The sequence below is a fragment of the Gopherus flavomarginatus genome, chromosome 4 (assembly GCF_025201925.1).
Source record: "Gopherus flavomarginatus isolate rGopFla2 chromosome 4, rGopFla2.mat.asm, whole genome shotgun sequence".
NCBI classification, from domain to species: domain Eukaryota; kingdom Metazoa; phylum Chordata; order Testudines; family Testudinidae; genus Gopherus; species Gopherus flavomarginatus.
Window position 1 is genome coordinate 83146544 of NC_066620.1, and position 25840 is coordinate 83172383.

Sequence of the window (25840 nt, forward strand, 5' to 3'; positions counted from 1 at the left end):
TATTGTAAAACAATGACTAGTGTCATCACGATGCAAACTATTAGTAATTCATAATGGTGTAATGTAATTTGTCCAGTGAAAATAGTATTCACTTGATAATTCTGTATTTTAAAAAAATTATATTCACAGAAGGAAATCTTGAAATCGGATCTCATTGTCTGCACAGTGGCTGCGGTCCTATCATTTGCAGTCAGCGCCAGCACTGTGTTTCTGTCATTAAGGGTATGTATTATAATCCCCTCCTTTTAAATATTTTTCCCCTAAGATATCATCTCTATTATGCAAAACTACATGGCTAAGAATAGAGAGGAGCTGTGAAGAGAAGAGTCAAGGAAAAATTATTTAATGGCAAAGATAATTTCAAGGCTTTTGATATACACTGCAAATCAGTTATAGATATTATATTAGGCACAATTTAATACATTTAGTAATTGTTTTCCCTAAACCTTTGCTTTATACTAGTCTTTTTTTTTTTTATGACATAGAAGCTGTTGGAAGAGGGATTCTTACATAAACCCACCAATTTGGTTTTTTTTATTTCCAGTTACAATACTGGTTAAATGTGTATGTAAAGTACATTTTGAAAAAGAACAAAGGTTGTTGCTTTCATTTCCTGAGCCCCACATCTGCTTCCCACCTGTAGTCTTTGATACTTTTTATGCAAGAATCAATATTTCTCGCAAATGTATAAGGAAGATTAAATTGTTGTACATTAAAAATATTATATATCTATAAAACATTATTTGTAAATGTGATTCCATTATTTTCCTCCTTTGGCTCAGCCATTTCTCAGCATTGTGCTGTTTGCTTTAGCATGGACTGTGGGATTCGTAACACATTACATACTTCCTCAACTCCGCAAGCATCATCCTTGGCTGTGGATTTCACACCCCATACTTAAAAACAAAGAATATCATCAGCGGGAAGTAAGAGGTTTGTAATAAATATTGTCAGAATATTGATTGATGTTGCCTTATTTTGTCTTGTTTTTAAAGAAAAAAAATTCTTGCTTGTGTCCATTGTGATGTTTAAAGATGACCATTTTTTTTCCAAGATGAGTTTCTTTTTTCATGTTTTACTTAGAAATATCAAGTTTTGATTCCTATATTTCTTTTGGATGACTCTCTCAGGGACTGGAAGAACGGAAGTGAATACAGTGACATCATAATAGGTAGAAAGGCCAACTTCAACTTTTCCACTTTTCATTGTAGAGGTGGGTAGGTTTGAATCTTTCATGCAGAGCTTTCTGCTAAAACTATCCAATTTTAGCAAAAACATTCAAGCCCAAGGAATTTTAAACTGTCTGTGTAAACATCACTTCCTGTCTTAAGTGAGGTCTAGCAAAATTGCCACTGCAAACTCTACCTATTGGAATTTCATTATCCTATAGTTCTCCAGTCCCCAGACAGTCTTCCAGCAGGAGAGAAGTGTTATTTCTAATGTAGAAAAGCAAGCCCTGAATCCATGGATGTGAGTAGGTAAACTCCACTTGACTTCAAGTGCAGTAGGATAGGGCACATAGGAGTTAAACTGAAGAGTGGAACATTTTGATTCACATTAAAAATGTGTCTAAACTTTTCAGCTCCCTACCCCATTATTACACTTAGACTTGGAATGTAGTTCTGCATGAAACAACTTCTTCCCTTTGTATCTTTGTTGCTCCCTCTCTCCCCTTTTATTTAATCATTGGAAGTGCTGGTACTTACTTACACTTCACACCCTGTCGCCAACCACCAAAGTGTCTAGGAAATCCACTGGGGCCCTGAACAGATTTCCCCCTACAGAATAAGATTATTCCTTATTAATAAGGGCCTCTTTCCCTTAAACATCAGCTTTCACGTATGTGACGGGTTGGGTCACAGAGACCCCCTTGGAATTGCCACTTGATGTACTGAGACTACCTCTGAGCCTGTTTTCTCTGGCAGCTTGGGACTTCAGTACCCTGTCTTGTTGAGCCAGACATGCTATCCTGCTACAAACACAGACCCAGGTCTGAGCCACTTGCCCCAAAAACTGCAGGCTTAACTGAAAACAGCTTAAGAAGTGATCTAGTCTCTAGCACCCAGACACCCAATTCCCAATGGGAATCAAAACCCAAATAAATGCGTTTTACTCTGTGTAAAGATTATAGAGGGTAAACTCATAATTGTTCACCCTCTCTAGCACTGATAGAGAGAGATGCACAGCTGTTTGCTCCTCCAGGAATTAATTACTTACTCTGGGTCAATTTAATAAGCAAAAAATGATTTTATTAAGTATAAAAAGTAGGATTTAAGTGGTTCCAAGTAATAACAGACAGAACAAAGTAAATTACCAAGCAAAATAAAACAAAAACATGCAATCTAAGCCTAATACAGTAGGAAACTAAATGCAGGTAAATCTCACCCTCAGAGATGTTCCAATAAGTTTCTTTCATAGACTAGCCTCCTTTCTACTCTGGGTCCAGCAATCACTCCTCCCCCTCTCCACCCCCAGTTACTGTCCTTGGTTCCAGGTTCTTTCAGGCATCTCTTAGAGGTGGAGAGGCTATCCTTTGAGCCAGCTGAAGACAAAATGGAGGGGTTTCCAGGGCTTTTTATATTCTCTCTCTTGTGGGCAGAAACCCCTTTCTTCTTCTGTGCATGATCACAGCAACAAGATAGAGTCTGTACCACCTGGGCAAGTCACATGTCTATGGATGATTCAGCTTTTGCAGGCCGACGCCATTGTTTACATGTTAGTTTGAACATTCTCAGGAAAGCACAGATGTGGATTTGTGTCTCTCAAAGTCCATTGTCAGTTAAATGTTTGTTTCTTGATTGGGCACTTACTGAGAATAGCCCTTTCTCAAGAAGCTGACCAAATGCTTCACTGAGGCTACTTAAAATCAAACAAGTACATAGCCAATATTCATAACTTCAAATACAAATATGGTACACACATACAGACAGCATAATCATAACCAGCAAACTACAGCCTTTCCATAGACACCCCACTTGGCCTCCTCTGTACAAGACCTGGTGCAGCCATAGAACCCTGGCTGCAACAATGATCTGTACATTCACAGTTTTATGTCATTAACATCACAATGTACCTCTGACCAGAACTTCAAAGTGTTGGAATATAATGGTGAGAAGAATCTCAGACTTTTTCTTCAAATTATTGGTAACAGGGCTGCTAGCCCATCTAATATTTATTCATGAGTCTGGCTTAAATCTGAGTTACTCCTTCCCTTGAACATGAATGTTCAAACATTTCACCTCTGTAGGCCTGGATTCAAATCTGAATTTATTTACTGGACAAAATGGATTTCCATGCAATCCCAAGTGGATATTTATCCCTGTTTATTAAACATCCTAACCTCTTTTTTACCACTTGGTGTAAAATGCAAGTTGTTTTACCCCTGGTCTAACTTTTAGATTGTGGAGAAGGGGAATTGTTATGTATGGAAATGGAGGACATATCAAATATAATAGCTCTTCTATAGTGCTTTTCATAAGTTGATCTCAAACCACTTTTCAAAGGAGGCCAGTATTATCCTAATTTTACACAGATGATAGAAGGGAAGATGAAAGCTCAAAGACCTCCTTCGCCTTGCATCACATTGAGCTACTGTGTATGAGTCAAGTGACTGATGGCCTAATCCAGAGTTATGTAAACTGAAGGACAGCCTAATATTTGTACTGAAGTTTCTAGCCATTTTACATGGTATAGAGAAAATAAAAGTAATCCTTCTCTTTTTTAATACCCAAGACCTTTAGGGAATGTTCAAATTATTAATGATAAAAACTTTATATATAAACTTCTTAATGACAGACATAGTTTCCACTGTATTTCTGCAGGGCATAATATTCTTCTAGCAGAAGTAATAAGGCTAAAATAATGTCTTTCCCTGGCATCTGTGGCAATGGGGATTTACTGAAAATATAGCAATGAAACAATGCAGGGGAAGAGTTCTTTTTTAAATGGCATTTCTCATTTTTAAAAAGTGTAACAAAATCAAGTTAAAAGTGAGAACACAGAATGTTGTATCAGTGATGTTTAGCCATTGTGTTCACTCTGTCGATATAAGCCTTAGTGGTTATCCATATAGACACCTGTAAGAGAGAATATAGCACAGAGAAGTTCCTTTACCAATAACATTTACCTCACCTACTAGCTGGGCTTTCTATTTATAATCACCAATTGATATGTACACCTGTATTAGCTATATTTTGAGAACACTGTACTGTAGCGTTTAACCCTCTGTTACAGTACAGTTACAATTACAACCTCTGTTACATATTGTGTGCAGTTTGATATGCTGTATTCTGTGTTTAAGACATCTGTGTTTAAAAGTGAATTATATTTGCTAAATAGTTTTTCCTATTTAAGAAACTGAGGCAGAATTATATTTATTTTGACTTTTGAATGTTTAAAATTTGAGTGACATGGTTACTTAAGTCTGTAACTTTCATTTCCTGCATAATATCTCAAGAGAATCACTAAAGCTGAATGAAACAATGTAACTTCATTGATATTTTGATCTTGCTAATATCTACTGGCTTCAGCAGGTGCTGCCTTGGTATGTAGGAATATCTGTAAATATTTTAGAATCTCAGAGACTAATTTCTAGTTCTCCTGCAGTTTTTATTTCAGCAAACGACTTGGATTGTTTTTTTAGCTGTCATCTTCTCTTTGCTCCCAGCTGGAAACTTGCTTGTCATATCTTGATGGATCATTCTCAACCTATGTTCTTGAGGTGCTTGAAAACAATAATGTCAAAGCACAGTCTGCTGCAGGACTTCAGTATCCTGTTCTTCAAACTAGACAACAAAAGGGTTCTGCTCATCCCCTGCAAAATCATGCATTTGCCATACATTAAGGATTTAAACCTCTAAAAAATCATGTCTTCAAAACAAAACCTGGGTACCAAGAAGTACCCAAGAGACTTGATTGAAGGTTGCCTTTTAACTGTTACCACAAAATGCCAAGGAAAGTGTACTGGAAATGTAAATCTTATTAATGATTTGTATTCCAGCTGAAAGACCTTGTTTTAAAAGGCTTCATTTGCTTGATAATGAGCAACCCTTGTGACTATCCTGGCTTTGTTGTCTTTTGCATGCATTTAATCATAGAAGACCATTATAGGATTTCTTCCCTTATCCCCATTAGGTCTGTCTTCATTCATTGGAAAAACATAATTTTCATAAAGGTAACGGCTCAGCTTTTAAAGAGGTTGAGAGTAGAGATATACCAGGCAAATCCATTTTACACTTTGACTGATCTGCATTGATGGTTCAGCTCATACTTTGGGAACACTTGTATCACTCAAGCAAAGAGTACCCTGTACAATCAGGAGTCAAGGCATTTTCAGATTCTTCTGTATTCTCTATTTCCTATGGGGTTCATCTAGTCTGTATTGGTTTAATTATTGCAGAAGTGTACTCAGAAATATCTGTTAGAATATATTGAATTTAGAATGTATGAAAAATGATTTTGAAAACAGGTCCCTCACAGCATTGCCATGGTCATTTCTACCTGCTACTTTGAAGGCAAAAGAGCTTGATTTTGAAATGTGAATCACATTTTTAATTAAAGCTATGAAAAAAGCCTGGCATCAGAGCCATAGGCAGTAATAAGAGGAAATACTTTAAGCTATAAAGAGTGAAGGATATTGAGTCTCAGAAATTCATGTATAGCTTTTTGAAAGCCTGTTACCGCAACCAAAGATATCATAGGTCCATGAATTAAGGTAATTTGGAAGGATTGGTTCATGACTTTTCCGCTTGTATCTATTGAACATATGGTACAATGGAATCTTGGTTCACTGTGTCCTCTTGTTTCTCACCATCATATTGCTGAAATAACTTATTTTATTCTTCTTGCTGTAGGAAGGGGTGTTGGTAGTTCAGCAAGTGGTTCTTACTTTTCAGTCAGTACTGCATCAGTACTCCAGTATGGTGCACTCTGCTGTTGCAAATACTTTTTTTCAGATGACCTGAACTATTTGTGCTAATTAAAGAATTCCTGTCACTTTTGCAAGAATACAAGTTACTCAGGAAACTTCACTCTGCCTGCCTAATTTCTCCCTGAAATTTCAACTGGACACAGTAGTCACATCCTGTCTGACTGCTGAATAATATAGTTGTGCACTGTTAAAAGACTGTATTTACATATATAGAATAGCTTCTTTGTAAAGTATTTTGGGTCCTTTGGGATAACAATAATAATAATAATCCCTAGCTCTTTTATAGTGCTTTTTATCCTTAGATCTCAAAACACTTTACAAAGCTTGACAAATCATTATCCCCATTTTACAGATGGGGAAGCTGAGGCACAGAGAGGGGACATGACTTAGCCAAGGTCAGCAAGTAGGCCAGTGACAGAGCTAGGAATAGAAATTCAGGGTTCTGGAGTCTTCATTCAGTGCTCTCTCCACTTGGTCACACAGCTTCCCCACTAGGTCACATGAAAGGTGTTTGTTAATTATAAATATTCTTTAATAAGTATTTAAGTTAAATAACTATTGTTAAGTAAGAAAAGTGATGAAAAACAAATATGTTTATTAATATCATGTCATGTTTTACTTCTAAAAACTTAGCAGGATCTATCCTTTAGCATGTACCATTTCAGCTACTATATGTGCCTATCTGGTGGATGCAGCAAAAAGAAGCAAAATATGTAATGTATAAATATTGGCCAGACCCAGAGAACAAAATGATTGCTATATGGCAAAAGAATTAATGATTACATGAAGTGTCATAAATTAGTGGTTATATTAACTAGTATGATATACAGAACTCATGATTTGTCCTTTTGACTTTAATGCATTTATTGTCTATACAGTATTTATACACTGAAAAAATAATAATTTGACAAAATGGTCTGTTGTTTGGGTTTTTATTTCAGATGCTGCTCATTTAATGTGGTTTGAAAGACTCTATGTGTGGCTTCAGTGTTTTGAGAAATACATCTTGTATCCAGCAATAATATTGAATGCCCTCACCATTGATGCTTTTTCAATTAGTAAATACAAGAGACTTGGTACACAGTAAGTTTATTATAGTTCATAGTATGTGATTCATAGATTTAAGACTGTTCACATTCAGACTAATGTTCAAAAGATGAAGCTCATGGAGTATAGGTCCATCAATGGCTATTAGCCAAGATGATCAGGGACACAACTCCACAATGTAGGTGTCCCTAAACCTCTGACTGCCAGAAGCTGAGGACTGAATGACAGGGCACGGATCATTCGATAATTGCTGTTTTCTGTTTATTCCCTCTGAAACGTCTGGCCACTGTCAGAAGACAGGATATTGGGCTAGGTGGGCCACTGGTCTGACCCAGTATGGCCATTCTTACGTTTTTAGGAAGTTTAATGTTGCGTAAATTAGTCTGGTTATTTGTCACAATTTGGTTTTGTGCTATTAATGAATAACAATAAATACAAAATACTATCATTTATAGGCTCTGTTAAAGGACAATTCAAACTGCCTTAAAATATGATAAAAGAGATGCTGTTGGTGCTACAGCAAACATGTTTGAGGCTAGAGAGATTTAAATTTATATAGCGAGATTACAAAACTAAATATGTATAGTATGCCCAAATGACAGCTAAAACCAGGAGATATTATACCAGTCTGTAAGTGTTCAAAGGGTGTAAACACCTTGGGAGTAACCAGGATTAATTAGATGAAATGAGAAATCTAGGTTGGATGTCAGGGAACTGTAAAGTTTATTAGACTGTGGAAAAGTGTCTCAGAGGAGGTGTCATAGGCCTCATTACTAGAGTCATTGAAGGCTAGGTTGGTCAAAGCCTTCAAGAATGTAGAGTGCAGAACTGTCCTGAATTAGCAGGGATCTGATCAGGAAAACAATATAAGGTTTTTCCATGTCTAATATCTGTGACTGTAATTAGAACTAAATGTTGCTGATCCACAGTATTATAATATGTTCTTTGAAGATAGCCTTTTGTGGTGACAATTTTTGCTTGATGACCTACAAACTGCTGTGAGATTCAGTGGTATTGTAGTGATTGCAATACCCTCACTGAGCAGAATCAGTACAGAGCCTTTTTCAGTACTATAGTGATTTAAATTGTTAAAAAACTGGCCTGTGTTCAGGAACAAAGAACCTTTACAAATAAAGCATTTATTTTTCCTGTATCCAGATTGTCTGGATGTTAGTTTTTAAAATCAGATTATTTTTAACTTGGATGTAGTGAAAAACTATTTGTTATTAATTATTATTAATAATAATAATAATTTCTATGACAGTAGCATGTAGAGGCTCCAGACCCATGATTCTATGGACTGTACAGACATATAGCAAAAGAGGGTTCTGGTCCTAAAGAGCTTACATTCTAAACAAACTATATCAATTTTTGTACAGGAGCATACGGCAACATTTTCAAAAATACCTATTTTCAGAAGTGACATAGGCACTTGAGAAACTAAGTCTTATTGAATGTCAGTGAGATTTAAGCTTCTAAGTTTCCTAGGCATGTTTTGAAAATTTTACCTGGAATGAAATACAGCTCGCTCTCGTAGATGAGGTGGTTCTGCAGGTCTAGCAGAGCTAAAAAGTAGCCAAATGTTAGTTTGACGCTTGTCAGCAGATATATCTCTGAATTCATTGGAGGATCGGATGTGTTGAGTAAGAAGATATTATTTTACACAGTAACTTTTCAGAGTAGAATTGCAACCCCAACTGTTCAAAATCATGAGTCAGACTCCCCTCCCCCCAATTCATGAGATTTTAAAAAGTAATCATATTTGGGTCTGCCTTCTGATAGTTTAACCTTTAGGGGAATGCCACCAGTCGCCAATGTAGGCGTGAACATCTCAGATTTTAAATTCACCCTTTTGAAGACACACTTAAAAATGCAGGTCCTGACTGTTGCTCACAGAGGACTCATTTTTTACTTATCCCATTTGGTGTGGAGAGCTGCCACACTATTCCTCCCTAGCCTCTTCCCTAACTTGACAGAATACTTAGAGAGGAGCATAGTGGGGGATAGAATGGCAGCTACCCCACACATGTTCTCCTTCCACATTTCCCATATGGCCCCTATGTTTGCTTGCCTCCCTGTATTTCCTTCCCTTTCCCCTCACTGTTTCCCACCCTTCACATTCCCTTGTACCCCACTTTCCTCCTGCACTCCATGTTCCCAGGCACCACATCAGCCTGTCTTATTTCTCTGCACTCCTCTTCAGTCAGCCTCTTGTACATTATAATCCCCTGCAACTCTCTCAGTCTACCTAATTCTCCCCACACTCCTCTGACTCCTCATGATCCTACCACAGTCTCCTGCCCTGCTGCTCTACACTCTCATTCCTTGTGCCTTCCCATTTTCTTATATCCTTGCTTGCCCTCACCTAATGACTAAGGGGTCTCCCTTAGTCCCTGAAGGCAGCCTGGCTCAGCCCCCAGTGAAAGCAGTGGGAGATGATGACCATTTAAATTTTGTGGATTTTCAGGCCAGAATGGACTGTTATAATCATCTAGGCTGACCTCCTGCATAAAATACTACATAGAATCATGTCCAGTAATTCCTGCACCGAACCCATAACTTCTGTTTGAGCTATAGCATATCTTTTAGAAGGACATCCAGTTTTACCTTCAGTGATAGGGAATCCACTACATTGCTAGGTTAGTTGTTCCAGTGGCTAAGTACTTTCACTGTTGAGGGATAATACAGAAATCACATCATAAGAACAAGAAAAAAAATTCCAAACATTGCACAACTTGCAATAAAATCAGGAGAATTGTTAAGATAGTTGGACCTTGTAATCTGAAAATTAAAATCAGCTTGTATCACTCAAGAAATTGAGATGAAGAATTACCTACCTTCAGTTTTTATCTGACTTTTGCAAAACAAATGTGAGGATGAAATGCAGAAACTGCCAAATGTGGGTACCATATATATATTTTTAAATAATTCTTTTTTAAGGAGTTTATTTGGGAGGATTTAGGGCTCCCCAGAGCCTCTAGCACCAAACAAGGTTAAAGTATTGTTCCTGGTTATGACATCTGAAATGAAGTCCCCTGGGGCAACTATCTAGAAGAATCAGGGTGGAGGCAGCAGGGCGAGTGAAGAGCAGTCCCAAAATCTTGTATTATCTGAGAAGAGTGGGAAAGGCACCAATCAACTCCCAGCCCTTTTCCTCCAGAAATGATTAGTTGAAGGAGCCAACCTCAGCACTAAATATCTCTGTCTGGGTTTGCACATGCTAGTCATTAACAACACCTGCTTAACTGCACCAATACCTGGTTGCTAGGGCAAAAGGGCTTGAAAGAGTCTCAGCAAAGCAGCCAGCAAGGCTATCATCTCCTCCTAAGGCAGGGCAGCCCTAGATTCTTTGTTTCTTTAGTCCTCTTGTTATCTCTCCGTTCTTAGCTACATACTCTCCAGGAAGAAGAATGTCATGTATACAGTAGCTTAAAGAAGGGGAAGTTACTTTCCACGCCTGCAATTCTACTTTTAAGATATCATCTTGCAAGATTCTCATTCACTTGTCCACCTACCATCAGAATTTGGAAGGATGTTTTTTGAGACAATGTGTTTTTGCAATTTCATCTTCTTGTTCCTATCTGGCTGGATGTATTTGACTTTTCTAATTGCATCTGTTTTTGTGATTTAAAAAATGGCATTGCTCTGTGTGTGTTTTGGGAGCGTGGGGGGGGTCGGGAGGGATGATGAGCTGGGGTTGGAGCCCTTGCTTACGGCACTGTCAGAAACTGACTGGAATGTTCCAGAACCAAAGGGAGTGGTGGTTGGTGATGCATATTGGACAATCTAGGGCAGCTTACCATGTTGTCTGCTGCTGTCATTGCCTCAAAAGGTTAAACAACAAAAAGAGATCACTCTGAGCTAGGGCAGTTGTACCATGTTTCCACTGGGAGCAAGGGTGAAAGTAACTTACAGGACTTACTGGTGCTGCTGGAGTCCTGAGGGGGGCGTGGCCTCCTCCGGAAGGGGCATGACCTCATCCAGAAGAGGCAGAGCCTCTCAAGATTTAAAGGCCCTGGGGCACCGGCTGCGGCTGTGAGTCCCAGGGCCATTAAATCAACCAGAGCTCCCAGCTGCAGAGGTGGCTGGCCGGGGAAAATTAAAGGGCCCGGGGCTCCGGCCGCCACAGGGGACCCCGAGCTTTGCCAGACTGGGGCCGGGATTTAAAGGGCCTGGAGCTCCTGCCACCACGGGGAGCCCTGAGCCCTTTAAATCCCAGTCCCAGCCCGGCCGCCAGAGCCGCAGGCGGGATTTAAAGGGCTCTGGGCTGCCTGCAACAGCGGGGAGCTCTGAGCCCTTTACATCCCAGCCCCAGCCCAGCCGCCAGAGCCACTGGTGGGATTTAAAGGGCTCTGAGCTGCCTGCATCCACGGGAGCTCTGAGCTCTTTAAATCCTGGCCCCCGAAGCCAGTGCGGTCCGGCACGGCGTACTGGCTCTTGCTGGTATGCCGTACCGGCTTACTTTCACCTCTGACTAGGAGGTTAAGACAACCCCGCCCCCCTGCCACCACCATTCTCCCCCCCCAAAAAAAAAGAATCCTGTGTGGCAATATCTTTAAAGAGAGAGAATTACCAGGAAGCAAATGCTCCCTTATCCTTTAGCAAGATATTATGTGCTCAAAAACTCCTTTCTGCCTGAAATTTTGTGGATATTAGACGAGCATAAATATCAACCTGATCAGGAAAAGGGTCTTTCAGTTGCTGTTGTTGCTCTGTGATTTTATGCCTCTCCCCATTAAAATCTTCCTCGCTGCCCCAAGAATTTTGTTCTTGATGAACATCAAATCCAACAAATGTTCTCATCCCACTGAGGGGGTGTTCTAAGACGGTCACAAACACTTTATTTTGGTCCCTAGTTTTGCACTCAGAAATCCAAATAAAATTGAAAGAATCTCTGACAAGGTAAGAAATGAGATCTTTTGGCATTTCACCCAGTCAGTGATGACTAAGCCTGACTCAAATAAAGCTGGATCTTCATTAAACATGTAGTGAATAAATGCCACAAAAAATAAAATAAATTTGGAATTGCACAAACTGTGAGCCTTAAAATGACAAAAATGCACCACTCCATTTAGAACTTTCTGAGCTGTCAATTGCCACATGCTTTCACAAGTATTCTGTTGTTTTGTAATTGGCATGGAGGATTATTTTCAGCATTTTACAAATAGTGGGTTTGATTCATCACTGCACCAGCCTAAAATTGGATAACATGGTGATTCAGGCTTATTGCCTGTAATTGGCAACAGGCTGCTTTCTAATATAAAGCTGTATAAATTGTAGTGCTATAAATTAATGGTGCCAGACTTAAGTCACAAGTTGAAAATGAATTTTAGGGATTTTATTTAATTATATCTTTATTATGTTATAAGGTACTTACTACAATAATGGATGCTACTCTTATAATACAGAATTGTTCCCATGTTACAGCTCTGTACGTACTCCAGAGATATGTAATGCTGGCAATGTAAAACTGTGCTGTTGCAGATGGATTAAATAAACGTGATTATTAAAACAAAAACTAGTATTAATATAAAAATAAATTAATGATATGTGTGTAGATAGACATACCAATCAAGAGTAGGTCTAATATGGTTATTCATATTCATTAGTTATAGTTTAATTGTTTTTGTTATGTTAACTTGATTAGGTTTTCTTTTCCCTCACTCACACAGCTGTGATATTTTCCTGATAACAATTGCTGGGATGAAGCTGCTCCGATCCTCATTCTGTAATCCGGTTCATCAATTTGTTACTTTGAGCTTTACTGTAATCTTCTTCCAGTTTGACTACAGAGATATCTCAGAGAATTTCTTGCTGGATTTTTTCATGATGTCCATTGTGTTTCACAAGGCAAGTTTACAAACACCATTGTTTTCTTGATATAAAATGTTTTCATAGTTTGAATTATCTTTCCAATGTCACTGCATTGATAAATGGCTAAAATATCTTTTTTAAACATAATTGTTATAATATCATTTTAACAGAAGCAGGCCATTGGTATCACAGAAAAAAATCTCAGTGGAGGATAAAACCAATAGTTTTAAAGTTAAATGTATTTTCCGTTTCTGTAGGGAACTTCATATTTACCTCTTTGTTTGCATGATGCTACAAAAGTTCACAATTCACATTTTTTAAGAATAGAGTCATAAATGACTTGAAAGAGGCCTTTTGAGCCATTCGTGCGGGGTTGCCCTTTGTATTAATTGCATGAGTATTTTTATCTAGTCTTCCTTTGAAAGCCTCTGGTGTTTGACTCAACAATTTGCTTTGGGAAATTAGACCAATATCTAATCATCCTTATGATAAGAAATTTTTTCCTAATATCTGACTTAAATTTTTCCTGCCTTAGTTTCAGGCCATTATCCTTGTTATACTGTGCTTAACCTTAAACTCAAGCTTCTTCTTTACTTTTACAATATTAACTCTGAATTGTCATGGATTTTTATCATAGTCCTCTCTCTTTTTTTCCTCTGAGTTATAATTAGTCTTAAAACTCTTTTCATAATTCCAGATTGTACCCTAATTCATGACCTCTTCAGCTCCTCACAAACCAAAAGCAGGTTAAACTGACATGGTGCTAAAATACCAGAAATTGCTTGAATTTTGTCTACACTAGGGCTCCCAGCAGTGCTAATACTGATTATCTACTTTGTTTTGTTTTAATGCAGTCACCTATCAGCATGGTATATGAGTCCTGATACAACTGGGTCTAGTAGTAGCTCTGGTGAGAATATTTTTTGCTTTACCCTAGTGTAGATATATTGTCAGTGTGATCCAGCTAAACTCTGTCACATTTCTGAGAGGGGAAAGGCATGATTTCATGGTTAACTTTAACAAATGTGGTGCAGAGATCCAACAATATAAATATGGATGCCAGCCATCGCTGCAGCCAGTGCTGTCTCTATTCGATGTCCTAACCGCCTTACTGGGAAAGGTCCAGGATATTGACACTACCGAGATGGAGTTAGAGGGCCTTTGTCAAGCTTCTCAATTAGCTTACTCAGAAGTGAGAGCAGGGTTTCTGGGTGGTAATTGGAGAGGTTGGTTGTGTTGAGTGACATTTTTAAGTACGAGCTGGATTATCGTTTGCTCTAGGAGAGGTGGCAGGATTCTCTTCTCTAAAGAGATTGTTGTTGATCTTGGTAATAGAAACTATAAGTGCTCTCAACTTTTTCACTAAGTGCTCTCAACTTTTTCACTAGCTCAAATGAGCAAGGCGGATCCAGAGTTGCAGATGCTTGGATGCTGCAGTAAGTGCTGCCCTCTGAAAAGCAGGCCCCTTTAGGATATCTCAGATTGAGCACTCAGAATCAATAGTTACTTTTGAAAATAGCCATGTCACAATTTTTTGTGTTGAAAGCTGCATATTTGTGGCTGTGGATGATGTGGAGGTTTTTTGCTGTTTGTTTTTAAATGTTGGCTATTTGAAGCTGTTGTGAGATTTGGAGTGTTAGCCCTGGAAGAGATGGATTAGTGAGCAGAGTAAGGCCTGGTCTACACTATGCCTTTAAACCAATTTTAGCAGCGTTAAACCGATTTAACGCTGCACCCGTCCACACGAGGCCCTTTATATCGATATAAAGGGCTTTTTAAACCGGTTTCTGTACTCCTCCCTGATGAGAGGAGTAGCACTAAAATCAGTATTGCCATGTCGGATTAGGGTTAGTGTGGCCGTAAATCGACGGTATTGGCCTCCGGGCGGTATCCCACAGTGCACCATTGTGATAGCTCTGGACAGCAATCTGAACTCGGATGCAGTGGCCAGATAGACAGGAAAAGCCCCGCGAACTTTTGAATTTCATTTCCTGTTTGGGCAGCGTGGAGCTCTGATCAGCACAGGTGGCGATGCAGTCCCAAATCCAAAAAGAGCTCCAGCATGGACCGTGCAGGAGATACTGGATCTGACCGCTGTATAGGGAGACAAATCTGTTCTATCAGAGCTCCGTTACAGAAGATGAAATGCCAAAGCATTTGAAAAAAATCTCCAGGCTATGATACAGAGTCCACAGCACAGTGCTGCGTGACAAGTATAACGGAAAGCCAAAGAATCAGATGGATGCTTATGGAGGGAGGAAGGGGGTACTGAGGACTCCAGCTATCCCACAGTCCCCAGCAGTCTCCGAAAAGTATTTGCATTCTTGGCTGAGCTCCCAGTGCCTGTAGGTTCAAATACATTGTCCGGGGTGGTTCAGGGTATAGCTCGTTAATTAACCCCCCTCCCCCCGTGAAAGAAAAGGGAAAAAAGTCATTTCTTGACTTTTTTCAATGTCACCTATGTCTACTGCATGCTGCTGGTAGACGTGATGCTCTGGCATTGAACAGCAATATCCTCTCCCCTCCCCTCCCCGGTGGCAGACGGTACAATATTACTGCTATCCATCGTCATCATCATCCCGTAAGTGCTCCTGGCTGGCCTCAGGTGAGGTCGGCCGAGGGCGCCTGGGTAAAAATAGGAATGACTCCCAGTCATTCCCAGTAGATAGTACAGAATAGCTGGTAACAGTCTTCATCATAGCAACTGGGGGCTGAGCTCCATCAGCCCCCTCCCTTTCATGTGTAAAGAAAAGATTCTGTACTACCTGGACTATTATAGCAGTGGGATGCTGGGCTCCTCTTCCCCGCACCGTTTAATGTCCTGCCTGGACTATCATAGCAGCTGAAAGCTGCCTCCCCCTCATTTTATCTCACTAACAAGTCAGTGTTTCTTATTCCTGCATTCTTTATTACTTCATCACACAAATAGGGGGACACTGCAACGGTAGCCCAGGAGGGTTGGGGGAAGCAGGGAAGCAACGAGTGGGGTTGTTGCAGAGACACCCCCTAGAATGGCATGTAGCTCATCATTTCTGCGGGACCTGACACGGAGCAGCTGTGCTCTCTGGTTCTCTGGTACACTGGTTCTCTAGTACACTTGCTCCATATTCTAGGCAGGACTGACTCTATTTTTAGATACCATAAAGGAGGGATTGACTCGGGGAGTCATTCCCATTTTTGTCTTTGCGCCCCCGGCTGACCTCAGCCAGGGGCACCCATGACAGCAGCAGACGGTACGGTACGACTGATAACCATCATCTCATAGCCAATTTACAATGGCATGGCAGACGGTACAGAACAACTGATAACAGTCTCTGCTATCTTGCAAAGGCAAATGAATGCTGCTGTGTAGCGCTGCGGTACCGCGTCTGTTAGCAACATCCTGTAGACATACAGTGACAGTAAAGAAAAAGCTGAACGGGCTCCATGGTTGCCGTGCTATGGCGTCTGCCAGGGCAATCCAGGGAAAAAGGGCGCGAAATGATTGTCTGCCGTTGCTTTCACGGAGGAAGGAATGAGTGATGACATTTACCCAGAATCACCTGCGACACTGTTTTTGCACTATCATGCATTGAGGTCTCAACCCAGACTTCCAATGTGAGGGGGAGACTGCGGGAACTATGGGATAGCTACCCACAGTGCAACGCTCCAGAAATCGACGCTAGCTTCAGACCATGGATGCACACCACCGAATTAATGTGCCTAGTGTGGCCACGTGCACTTGACTTTATACAATCTGTTTTACAAAATCGGTTTATGTAAAATCGGAATAATCCCGTAGTGTAGACATACCCTCGGAGTGAGATAATCAAAAGTGTATGGTAAATTAAATGTAGCCTACCACACTGTGTGTTTTTATGGGAGGCTTGATATGGTAAAGTCTACAGTATTGGGCTGAAGTTATGTATTATAGACATGATTAAGAGTCTGGTTAAGAAGGGTCATAACCAGGGTGGGGCAAGCAGAGCAGCTGCCCAGGGCGCAAAGCTGACGGGGCGTGTAAAAATGATGAAAAATGGTAGGGGGCGCAAATATGCTTGCTCGCCCTAAGCGCTGAAATGCCTAGTTACACCACTGAGCTATAGTATAGGTCTTCTACTGTTTCCAAATCTCAGTAAACCAGAAATTTCTCAGGTCATTAGTTCAGCAGGCGAACCTGGCTTTGTGATATTTTAAAAAAAAAATTAAAAATGGCTACATTATTTATATTAGAAAACCACATGCATAGTTACACAATGGTCATTAAAACAACTGAAACACAGTATTAAGGATGGTATTAATTTCTGATCCTAAAGCACATGTTTTTTACTCTAATTAAACTGTGAACTTTTATTAGTTCTAAAAATTGTATGGACCTTTCTTATAGAATCTCATCACTTTGGGGCTAAAGATAACAACATACAAAGATGGCGTAGGAATTTCTCCACACACTCAGCTTTAAACAGACTGCATCCACCTCTATTCTTGAAAGTTTTGTGGTTTGTACAGCTTCAGCAACAAGAGAAGCTGACAGCTTCAATCAATGCACAGTTCAGTAATCTCAATGTTCACAACTATTTTTTAAAAAAATAGAAAACAAGTTCTTATTACCACCACCTTTGCCGACGCAGAACAAATTCATAAAATGGCAGTTCAGATCCACTTACTCATTGTAGGTGTGAGGTTTCCACTGTCTGATAATGGAACTCTGTGTTATGTCTTACATAATCATTTTGATGATAATTTTTGAGCAGAGTTACTGTACAAGACAGCATGCATGTTCTCTAAGTGATGCTGCAGTGAGCACCTATCCGTTTTCTCTTCTGCCAGACGCAGGAGGAAACTACCTTTAAACTTGACAGACGTTCACAGTTTTGTTAGTTGATCCTCAAGCAGACTTCTGTTGAATAAGCTCCACTAGTAATGTCAGATAGATTATCTCTGAATCTCCTAGTGATTGTGTTTCTTCCCTCTTCTCCCCATCGTGATGCTAGTAATGTAATCCATTCAAATCAGAGAATTCAAATCAATATGACTGCTCACTGAGCAAATCAGGACATTGCAGCAAAAATGACTGCTCACAGATTTTATCCACATTTGCAAATAACCATGCCATTTGCATCAAGGTGATGCAGATAACGTGAGAATGTAGTGAACTCGACTCTTGGTTTGGGGTCTTTTGAGGGGTGTTCTTTTTAATCAACATGAATTTTTCAGTTTTTTTGAATGCTATTTGACTTATGTCACATGACTAATTTACTGCTTTTTTGAAGGCATTTACTGTCCTCTAAATTCTACAACTTTTATATAAAATTTAAAAGTTTAGTATTAAAACTGGTTAGAAATACACAAAATGAGTATGCCAGGTTGGGTTTCAAATTGCCATGGAAAAGGAACAAGGTAATGCTTAGAAAAGCTTATTTATTTATTTTTAATAAATGACTGACTCTTTAATTGAACTAGAATAGGGGGTTCTCAGCCTTTTTCATACTGTGAACCTACATTAGCTGCTCACAAACTGTCCTCCTCAGACATATCCAAGTGCATCCATTGCAAGTCTTTAAATCAAGATAGGTTGTCTTTTTAAAAGACCTGCTATAAAAGAAAAGTTATGGACTTGATGCAGAAGTTACTGGATGAGGTTCTTTGGTCTGTCCTATGCAAAAGGTCAGATTAGGCGATCGTGATGGTCCCTTCTAGTCTTCAAATCTACAAATTTATGAAATCACTTCAAATGAGCCATCACTTCTCTCAAGGCTTCTTGGAAGGCATCCTGAGTATCCATCTGACAGCTTATGGGGTGCCTGTGTTATCTGAAAAGATCTAGTTACAAAGAGCTGAGAAAATACTCTTCAGTGGTAAGGCAAAGATGAAATGGGAACAAGAATTGAATGTGTATCACCTTAGACTTCTCAGCATGTGGGAAGGATCGGCATTGAGTATCTTCCTATAATCAGATGGAAACTGGAAGATTATTCAGTTTCAGGGAGGGAGGTGAGAGATGAACTATTCAGGGATATTAGAGAGGAAGGTCTGTTCTTCCATCTCTGTGACATCCATCAATCAATTGCTTAACTGAGTTAAGCCAGGGAAAATCACAATGTGGATAATACACATAGTTTACCCCCCACCTCATCCCACAAACACATCACAAATGGAATACACCCAGTATAGCTCCCTTTGACAGCCATGTAGCTATGGGAGTTGGCATAAGAGGAAGCTGCAACTTTTGGCTGAAAAAGCCAAGGAAGAAAGGGATATATTTGGTAGTGTGATGAACCCATGAGGGTGATCTCACAGGCAGCCAAGGCCATAAGCCAAGAACAGGCATAATGCCACTAGGGATGATGGGAATGGAAATGCTTACCCAGCACCCTTGCTGTTTGTTAAAGGTGTAGTTTGTGCTTCCCCCAGTGCATCTGTGCACCTGTAAACTGCTGTATGGCAAGTGGGGCCACAATCTGCACAAGTGTCTGTGCAAATCTCTTCTGGAGCCCTGAATGCTGATGTCGCCCCTAGCACCCACCCTGGAGCTCAGAGGGTAAAGACAGTTTTAGTATGGCTGCATTGGTACAGGAACACTGGGGGTCCCCTCCTCTCTTCATTCTGTGCACCTAGATTTATAGATTCCAAGGCCAAAAAGGACCACTGTGATCATCTAGGACAGTGGTGGGCAACCTGCAGCCCTTGGGCCACAGGTTGCCCACCACTGATCTATGATCACTTCCTGTATAATAAAGGACGTAGAAGTTCTCCAAAATAATTCCTAGAGCATATCTTCTAGAAAAACATCCAATCTTAGTTTAAAAATTGTCAGCGAGGGGGAAATCTGCTCTGCTTCTGGGTAAATTGTTCCAATGGTTAATTACTTTCACCATTAAAATTTTAAGCCTTATTTCCAGTCTGAATTTGTGTAGCTTTAACTTCCAGCCATTGGATCGTATTATATCTTTCTCTGCTAGATTGAAGAGCCCATTATTAAATATTTGTTCCCCGTGTAGATACTTATAAACTATGGTCAAGTCACCCCTTAACCTCTCTTTGTTAAGCTAAATAGATTGAGCTCTTTAAGTCTATCATTGTAAGGTGTGTTTCTAATCTTTTAATCATTCTTGTGGCTCTTCTCTGAACCCTCTCCAATTTATCAGCATGCTTCCTGATTTGTGGGCACCAGAAATGAACACAATATTCAAGTAGTGGTCACACCAATGCCAAATATAGCGGTAAAATAATCTCTCTACTCTTTCTCAAAATTCCCCTCTTTATGCATCTATGACATTCCAGGGTGAAACCCAGACCAGTAAGGGATTGTGTCACCCTTACTCTGCAACTTGGGGTGCCTCACAGTGCTTTGCTCCTGTAGTTCCCACATGTGCCACTCACAAACAGCCAAACAACATGCAGGTCACTCCATCAGAGTCTGTGTATAGCCATAGTCCTGGTCCAGCAATTCTGACCTCAGCAGCCTGTCCGCAAACACAGCTGCATTCTGCCTTCCAGTAGCCTTGGCTACTGTTTGCAGGACGACCTCAACACACTCCAGTCTTGGATTCTCTCCTGCCCCAAACCTGTGTTCTGCACTGTCCAGCCCTCTCCTGGAGTCAAAATATATTAGATCCATTGCCCCTTTAAGGGGGTCAACATACAACAGTCTGCTACCTTAAATGAAGTTACCCAAACAGTTCGCAACACTGGATTAGTTTTAATTAAAGGATAAAACAAACAAGTTTATTTAACTATGAAAAGAGTTTTTTAAGTGAGTTCAAGTATAAATAGGGCCCTACCAAATTACAGTTGTGAAAACGTGTCACAAACCGTGAAATCTGGTCTCCCCTGTGAAATCTGATCTTCTGTGTACTTTTATCTTATGCTATACAGATTTCACAGGGGAAACCAGTGTTTCTCAAACAGGAGGTCCTGAGCCGAAAGAGGATTGTGGGGGGTTGCAAGGTTATTGTAAGGGAGTCATGGTATTGCCACCTTTTCCTCTGTGTTGCCCTCAGAGCTAGGTGGCCAGAGAGCAGCGGCCGTTGGTCAGGCGCCCAGCTATGAAGGCAGCACCCCACCATCAGCAGCACAGAAGTAAGGGTAGCAGTATCATACCATGCCATCCTTCCTTTTGTGCTGCTGTTGGCAGTGGTATTCAGAGCTGGGATCCTGGCCAGCAGCTGCCACTCTCTGGCCACCAAGCTCTAAAGGCAGCGCCACCAACAGCAACGGCATAGAAGTAAGGGTGGCAATACCGAGACCCCCCTTCAATAACCTTGCAACCCCCCCACCTCCTACAGCTCTGTTTTGGATCAGGGCCCCTATAGGTACAACACCGTGAAATTTCAGATTTAAATATATGAAATCATGAAATTTATGATTTTTAAAATCCTATGACTGTGAAATTGACCAAAAGGGATTGTGAATTCGGTAGGGCTCTAAGTATAAGGTATTGAGTCAGAAATGACTACAAGAGAAATAAAGATAAAACCTTTCTAAACTTAACAAATTAGACTTGGTTCAAGGTGAAGTCCTTACCACATGCGTCCAGCAGCAGGGCTGGCCAAATTTCCATTCTGGATCTGCTCCCAAAGACTGGTTAGTTTATCCTCTTAGATGAAAGAGAGAGAGATGGATAGGGAGAGAGCTAGAACTTGGGGTGTTTTTGCCCCTCACTTTTGTAGTTCCGTTACCCTTTGAAATGTATTTTCCAGAGGGTAGCGACTAATTAAAGTTATTCAAGCAATAAATAAGGTGACATGGTGTCTGGTGGTGACAGAGATGCATGCTGTTTCTTCTCACCTCTGTTTGCTGAAATGCAGATTGCCTTGTCTCCTGTCTTCCCCCTCTGCTGTCTGAAGACCCTGTTTATAACTTATATGTAAATTGAGGTAAACACACATTTCTTTGTTTAGGACCTGCTCACCCTGACCAGTCCTACCTAATCAGGGCTATGTGGGTTTGAACATGTGCCACCAACACCAATCAGGGAGAATTAATAACTTGCTACACACATTGTACTGTGATATTATTGAGAAGCAAGTTATTGGTTTTCAAATAATATCACAAGGCATATTTTGTACAAAGATTAGTACAGTGGTACATAGCGTGTGGATACAGGAGTGCATTCAGTCATAGCATTCTAGGATTGCATTAGCTCTTTTGACCACACTCAGAGCTCACATTCAACTGATTATCCACCATGACCCCCAAATCCTTTTCACAGTCACTGCTTCCCAAGATAGGGTCCCCCATTGTATAAGGATGATCCGCATTCTTTGTTCCTAGATGTATATGTTGACATTTAGCCATTTTAAGAGATGTATTGTTTGCTGGCTTCCATTTTACCAGTCAATCCAGATCTCTCTGAATCAGTGACCTATCCTTTTCATTATTTACCCCCTGTACCAGAAAGCCATAATTTGGCCCTTAGTGTGCACACTGTATGCAGTGGTTTGCTTATATATAAAAATCATATCCAGACAAATTAGTAGCCTGTTCTATGGGATGTGATTAGTAGGGTGACCAGATAGCAACTGTGAAAAAATGGGACAGTGGGTGGGGGGTAATAGGTGCCTATATATAAAAAAATCCCCCCCAAAATGGGACTTTCCCTTTAAAAACGGGACATCTGGTCATTCTAGCTCCTAGTACGTTGCATTAACTCTTCTGTGCACTCACTGTGGGGTTGCTGGGAGGACACTGCACTTTTCATTGACCTGTCTTTTCCTGCCCTTCCTTATTTGCAGATCTTGGACCCAGTAGAGATCCCTCTGTATGGTCCTGGGAAGAGGAGAGGTAAAGGGGGCATCCTTCCCCATGTGACAGTGGGTAGAGAATTTTAAAAAATTGCTTTCTTCTAATGCTGTAGGAGAAACTTAAACTAGAATAAAGAAAACAGTATTATCAAGCTTCTCTCTCTCTCTTTCACTGTAGAACTGCTTCTTAGAACCTTCCCAGCCTCACGCTCCTGCCTGGCTTCCTGATGCAAATTTAAGCAAACTATACATACGTCTGCCCTGCCCCTGCCCTTTTTTCTATATAAACAATCTTTTTAAAAGAGTTAGTATTTTAAAACAAAGATTCAGGTGCTCTAACCAGCTTCACCTCTTGTACCAATTTGGCCACTTTCTGGCCTTGAGGAGCATATGGTAGTGCTAGATTTACAATGGCACCAGTGGCTCCATGGAGCTGGGCCCATGCTCAGAAGGGGCCCTGGCCTGCTCCGCTTGCATTGCTCCATGAGACCCCTCTCCCCCCTGCCCACCAATTGCTCCTCTTGGCCTGTCTGCCGGATGGCTGAAGGCTCCTCTCTGTCCCCTTGCCCCACTCCCTTGCTCCTCTCTGCCCCCTGGCCACACTCCAGTGCACATCCGGCTCCAGGAAGTCTGCTTCTCACCACCTGTGGGCCCCGCCTGTCTCCCTGGAGCTGAACCACCTGGGATTGGTGCAGAAGCCTGGCCAGTCTCAGCCTGTGGGGAGGGACAGGGCAGTGTGGGGGGCTTGGCTGAGTCCCTCCAGGCAAGTGGGTCTTGAGGGAGCCCGACCGGGGCAGGCCCTGGTCTGGCTGATTGCGCCACAGTTGCCTCCCAGCAGGGCTGGTGAGTGCAGCCAGGAGGCAGGGCTTAGGGGAGTGGGTCGCCTGGGGAGATGCTGGGCTGTGATAGGCTGGGGAAGATGTGTGTTGGGGAACTAGAGAGTGAGGGTTCTATGGGGGTGCTGGACAGTTGTGGTGAGGCTGTGGACAGAGGTGTGCTGGGTAGGGATGGTGTTATGCAGGGCCCTGTGCATTTGTGCGGGGAGGCAGCGCTGGGCATAGTGGGTCCGGGGGTCTCTGGCCATAGGGAGTTGGGAGGGGGCTGTGTGGCATGGCATGGGCCTGACCCCGAGGGGAAGGGACATGCTGTCAGCGCACGGCCAAGCATACCACTATGTGCCTGGCAACTGCTGGTTTGTAAACAGTGCCCTGCACTGAGCTGGGTGGAGTGGGGCTGACCCTGCCATGCCCCATTGCCCCTGGTTGGCCCCGCATTCTGGGTACTGACCTCCTTGCACCATGCTCCATGGGGGCCCACAAATATGTTTGGCGCCGGGCCCACAAAAGGTTAATCCTGCCCTGGCATATGGTACAGTTAATTCACCTGGATTATCAAATCCCCAAAAAGAGAGACTCCTGTTTAAGAGGTTTATAGCTGTTCTCAACAGGTTTATCTCCTTTAAGGCTATAGTAATAGCACTATTGCTACTGGGAACACAGAATTCAACTGGCTTTGGAAGCTAAGGTGCTGCTTATTTCTTCTATCTGAGTACCTTGATCAGTATCTACCATATAGGATCTTAGTTTATCTCTTGAATCATGCTTGGTTAGGCTTCATGCTTCATTCTGATAACTAAAAAGCCTGTGACCTCTTAGAATTGGTGTATCTCAGCTTCCTATACTTTTAAGCAAGGCCACTTGCTATAGGATGAAGATTTGTCTCCAGATCTGTTCTGTTCTGATCTCTTAACCGATACCCAGCTGAGCTGGGCTTAATCCAGTGACTAATGTAGAAAGTTGCCCTATGAGATCAGCAAAGCAACAATGGATGCTTTGGTTGGAGGATACTCTTCACAACCTGCACTGCCGTCCATTCCCTTGTGAGTGGTGGGAGCTGGCAACAATGAAAGCAGCTTGAAATCATACTGTATGCCAGGAGCTTAAAATTCAGATCTGGCAAACTGGCTCGTTGTCAGATACTATTTCATCTGGAATGCCAAAATGAAAAAAGATGCCTTTTAACTTGGCCTGTTTACTTTTGGGCCTAGTAAAAAACAGAATTTTTGTAAAGCTGTCTAGCTTCCTGGTAATCTTAAAGAAACAGTACACACATCCTCGCACACACCATCTTGCATATAGATCCTAGTGGGAAGCATCTGACCCAATGACATTAAATCTCTAATCAATAGGACTATATCTTAGCTTTTCCTGTCTTTAATATGCTATTGACAGGCAGTCTAATGGCCTCTTAATTTGTGTGTGTGGATGAACTAATTAGCAATACTAAAATATGAACTAATCTTATATTTTCTGATAGTCAAATTCTCTGAGGGTTCAGAATTTATCTTTATGCATAAGACAGAGTAATCAAAGAGCTTGTTATATTTGCCTTCATTAACGCTGCATTCATTTGCCTAAGTAGTCTTACTCCTGCTGAGCTCACTTATGGATACATTTTTCCTATTTGATATTTCTTCTGTTTCACCCCCCATCCCTCATGAATTTTTAGAGTAATAAAAACTCCACATTTTGTCACTTTATTTTTAATAAAGGTTTGCTTTTTTAATATAGCCTCTCTCTGCTTTTGCACCATATGTCATGTATTACTGAAAGATGATCCTCGTGTCACAGCAACTCCAACTAAGAGCCGGGCACTAACAACCTGCCAAACTTGTTCAGATTAGGCTTAATTCTGTGAGAGTTTAACATCATTATCATGATTCCCTCAAGGAGAGTGAAATTTATGCATGTCGGCTTATTTTTCACCATTTTATGACAGAATGTTACCCTTGACCATCTTCTTGCTTTGCTATAGCCCACTAATTAACATTTTGGACCTTTTGGATTGTCTTTGTGAATACAGACTACAGGACTCGTAGTTAACCTGCAAGCTTCTGTGATTTTAGTTACTATTGTAAGACAGAATCCTGATTTTTTTCTTCTTCCCTTCCAGTTTTCAGTCTCCTTCTGTAATTCTGATCTTTCAGTTAAAAGCTTCTGGCACTAAATTATTAATTCAGATTCTAATCCATTTCTTGCCTTTTGTGCATACTAAAATCCAATGTTTTAATCAGCCACACCCTCGTAGCTCACAGCTGTTTCCTCAGCTTTTGATATCTGGCATGTAAATCCCTGATAAGACACTTTCTTTTGAGCAAAAATACCCAAGGCTACATCTGATATTTGACAGGATAATCCCTGTGGTTAGCTGTTCATGTTTCCTTTTTTATATTGGAGATGTAGTTTAACTTATTTTCATTCATCCTTCCATCACTGATCTCCACATCAGACTTTGCTCTTGACACAGTCCCTGAATTTTAAGGGGT

The 25840-nt window shown here is 40.9% G+C and overlaps 1 protein-coding gene across 1 annotated transcript in view; it reads left to right on the plus strand.

Annotated features, from left to right (window-relative positions):
• The window catches only part of PCNX2 (pecanex 2), a 242250-nt gene that overhangs the window by 126053 nt on the left and 90357 nt on the right, over positions 1–25840 (plus strand). Inside the window, exons 18-21 of the mRNA XM_050949217.1 lie at positions 130–222; positions 783–933; positions 6871–7012; positions 12649–12826. Of these exons, the coding sequence (XP_050805174.1) occupies positions 130–222; positions 783–933; positions 6871–7012; positions 12649–12826 (564 nt within the window). The remainder of the gene's footprint in view (positions 1–129; positions 223–782; positions 934–6870; positions 7013–12648; positions 12827–25840) is intronic.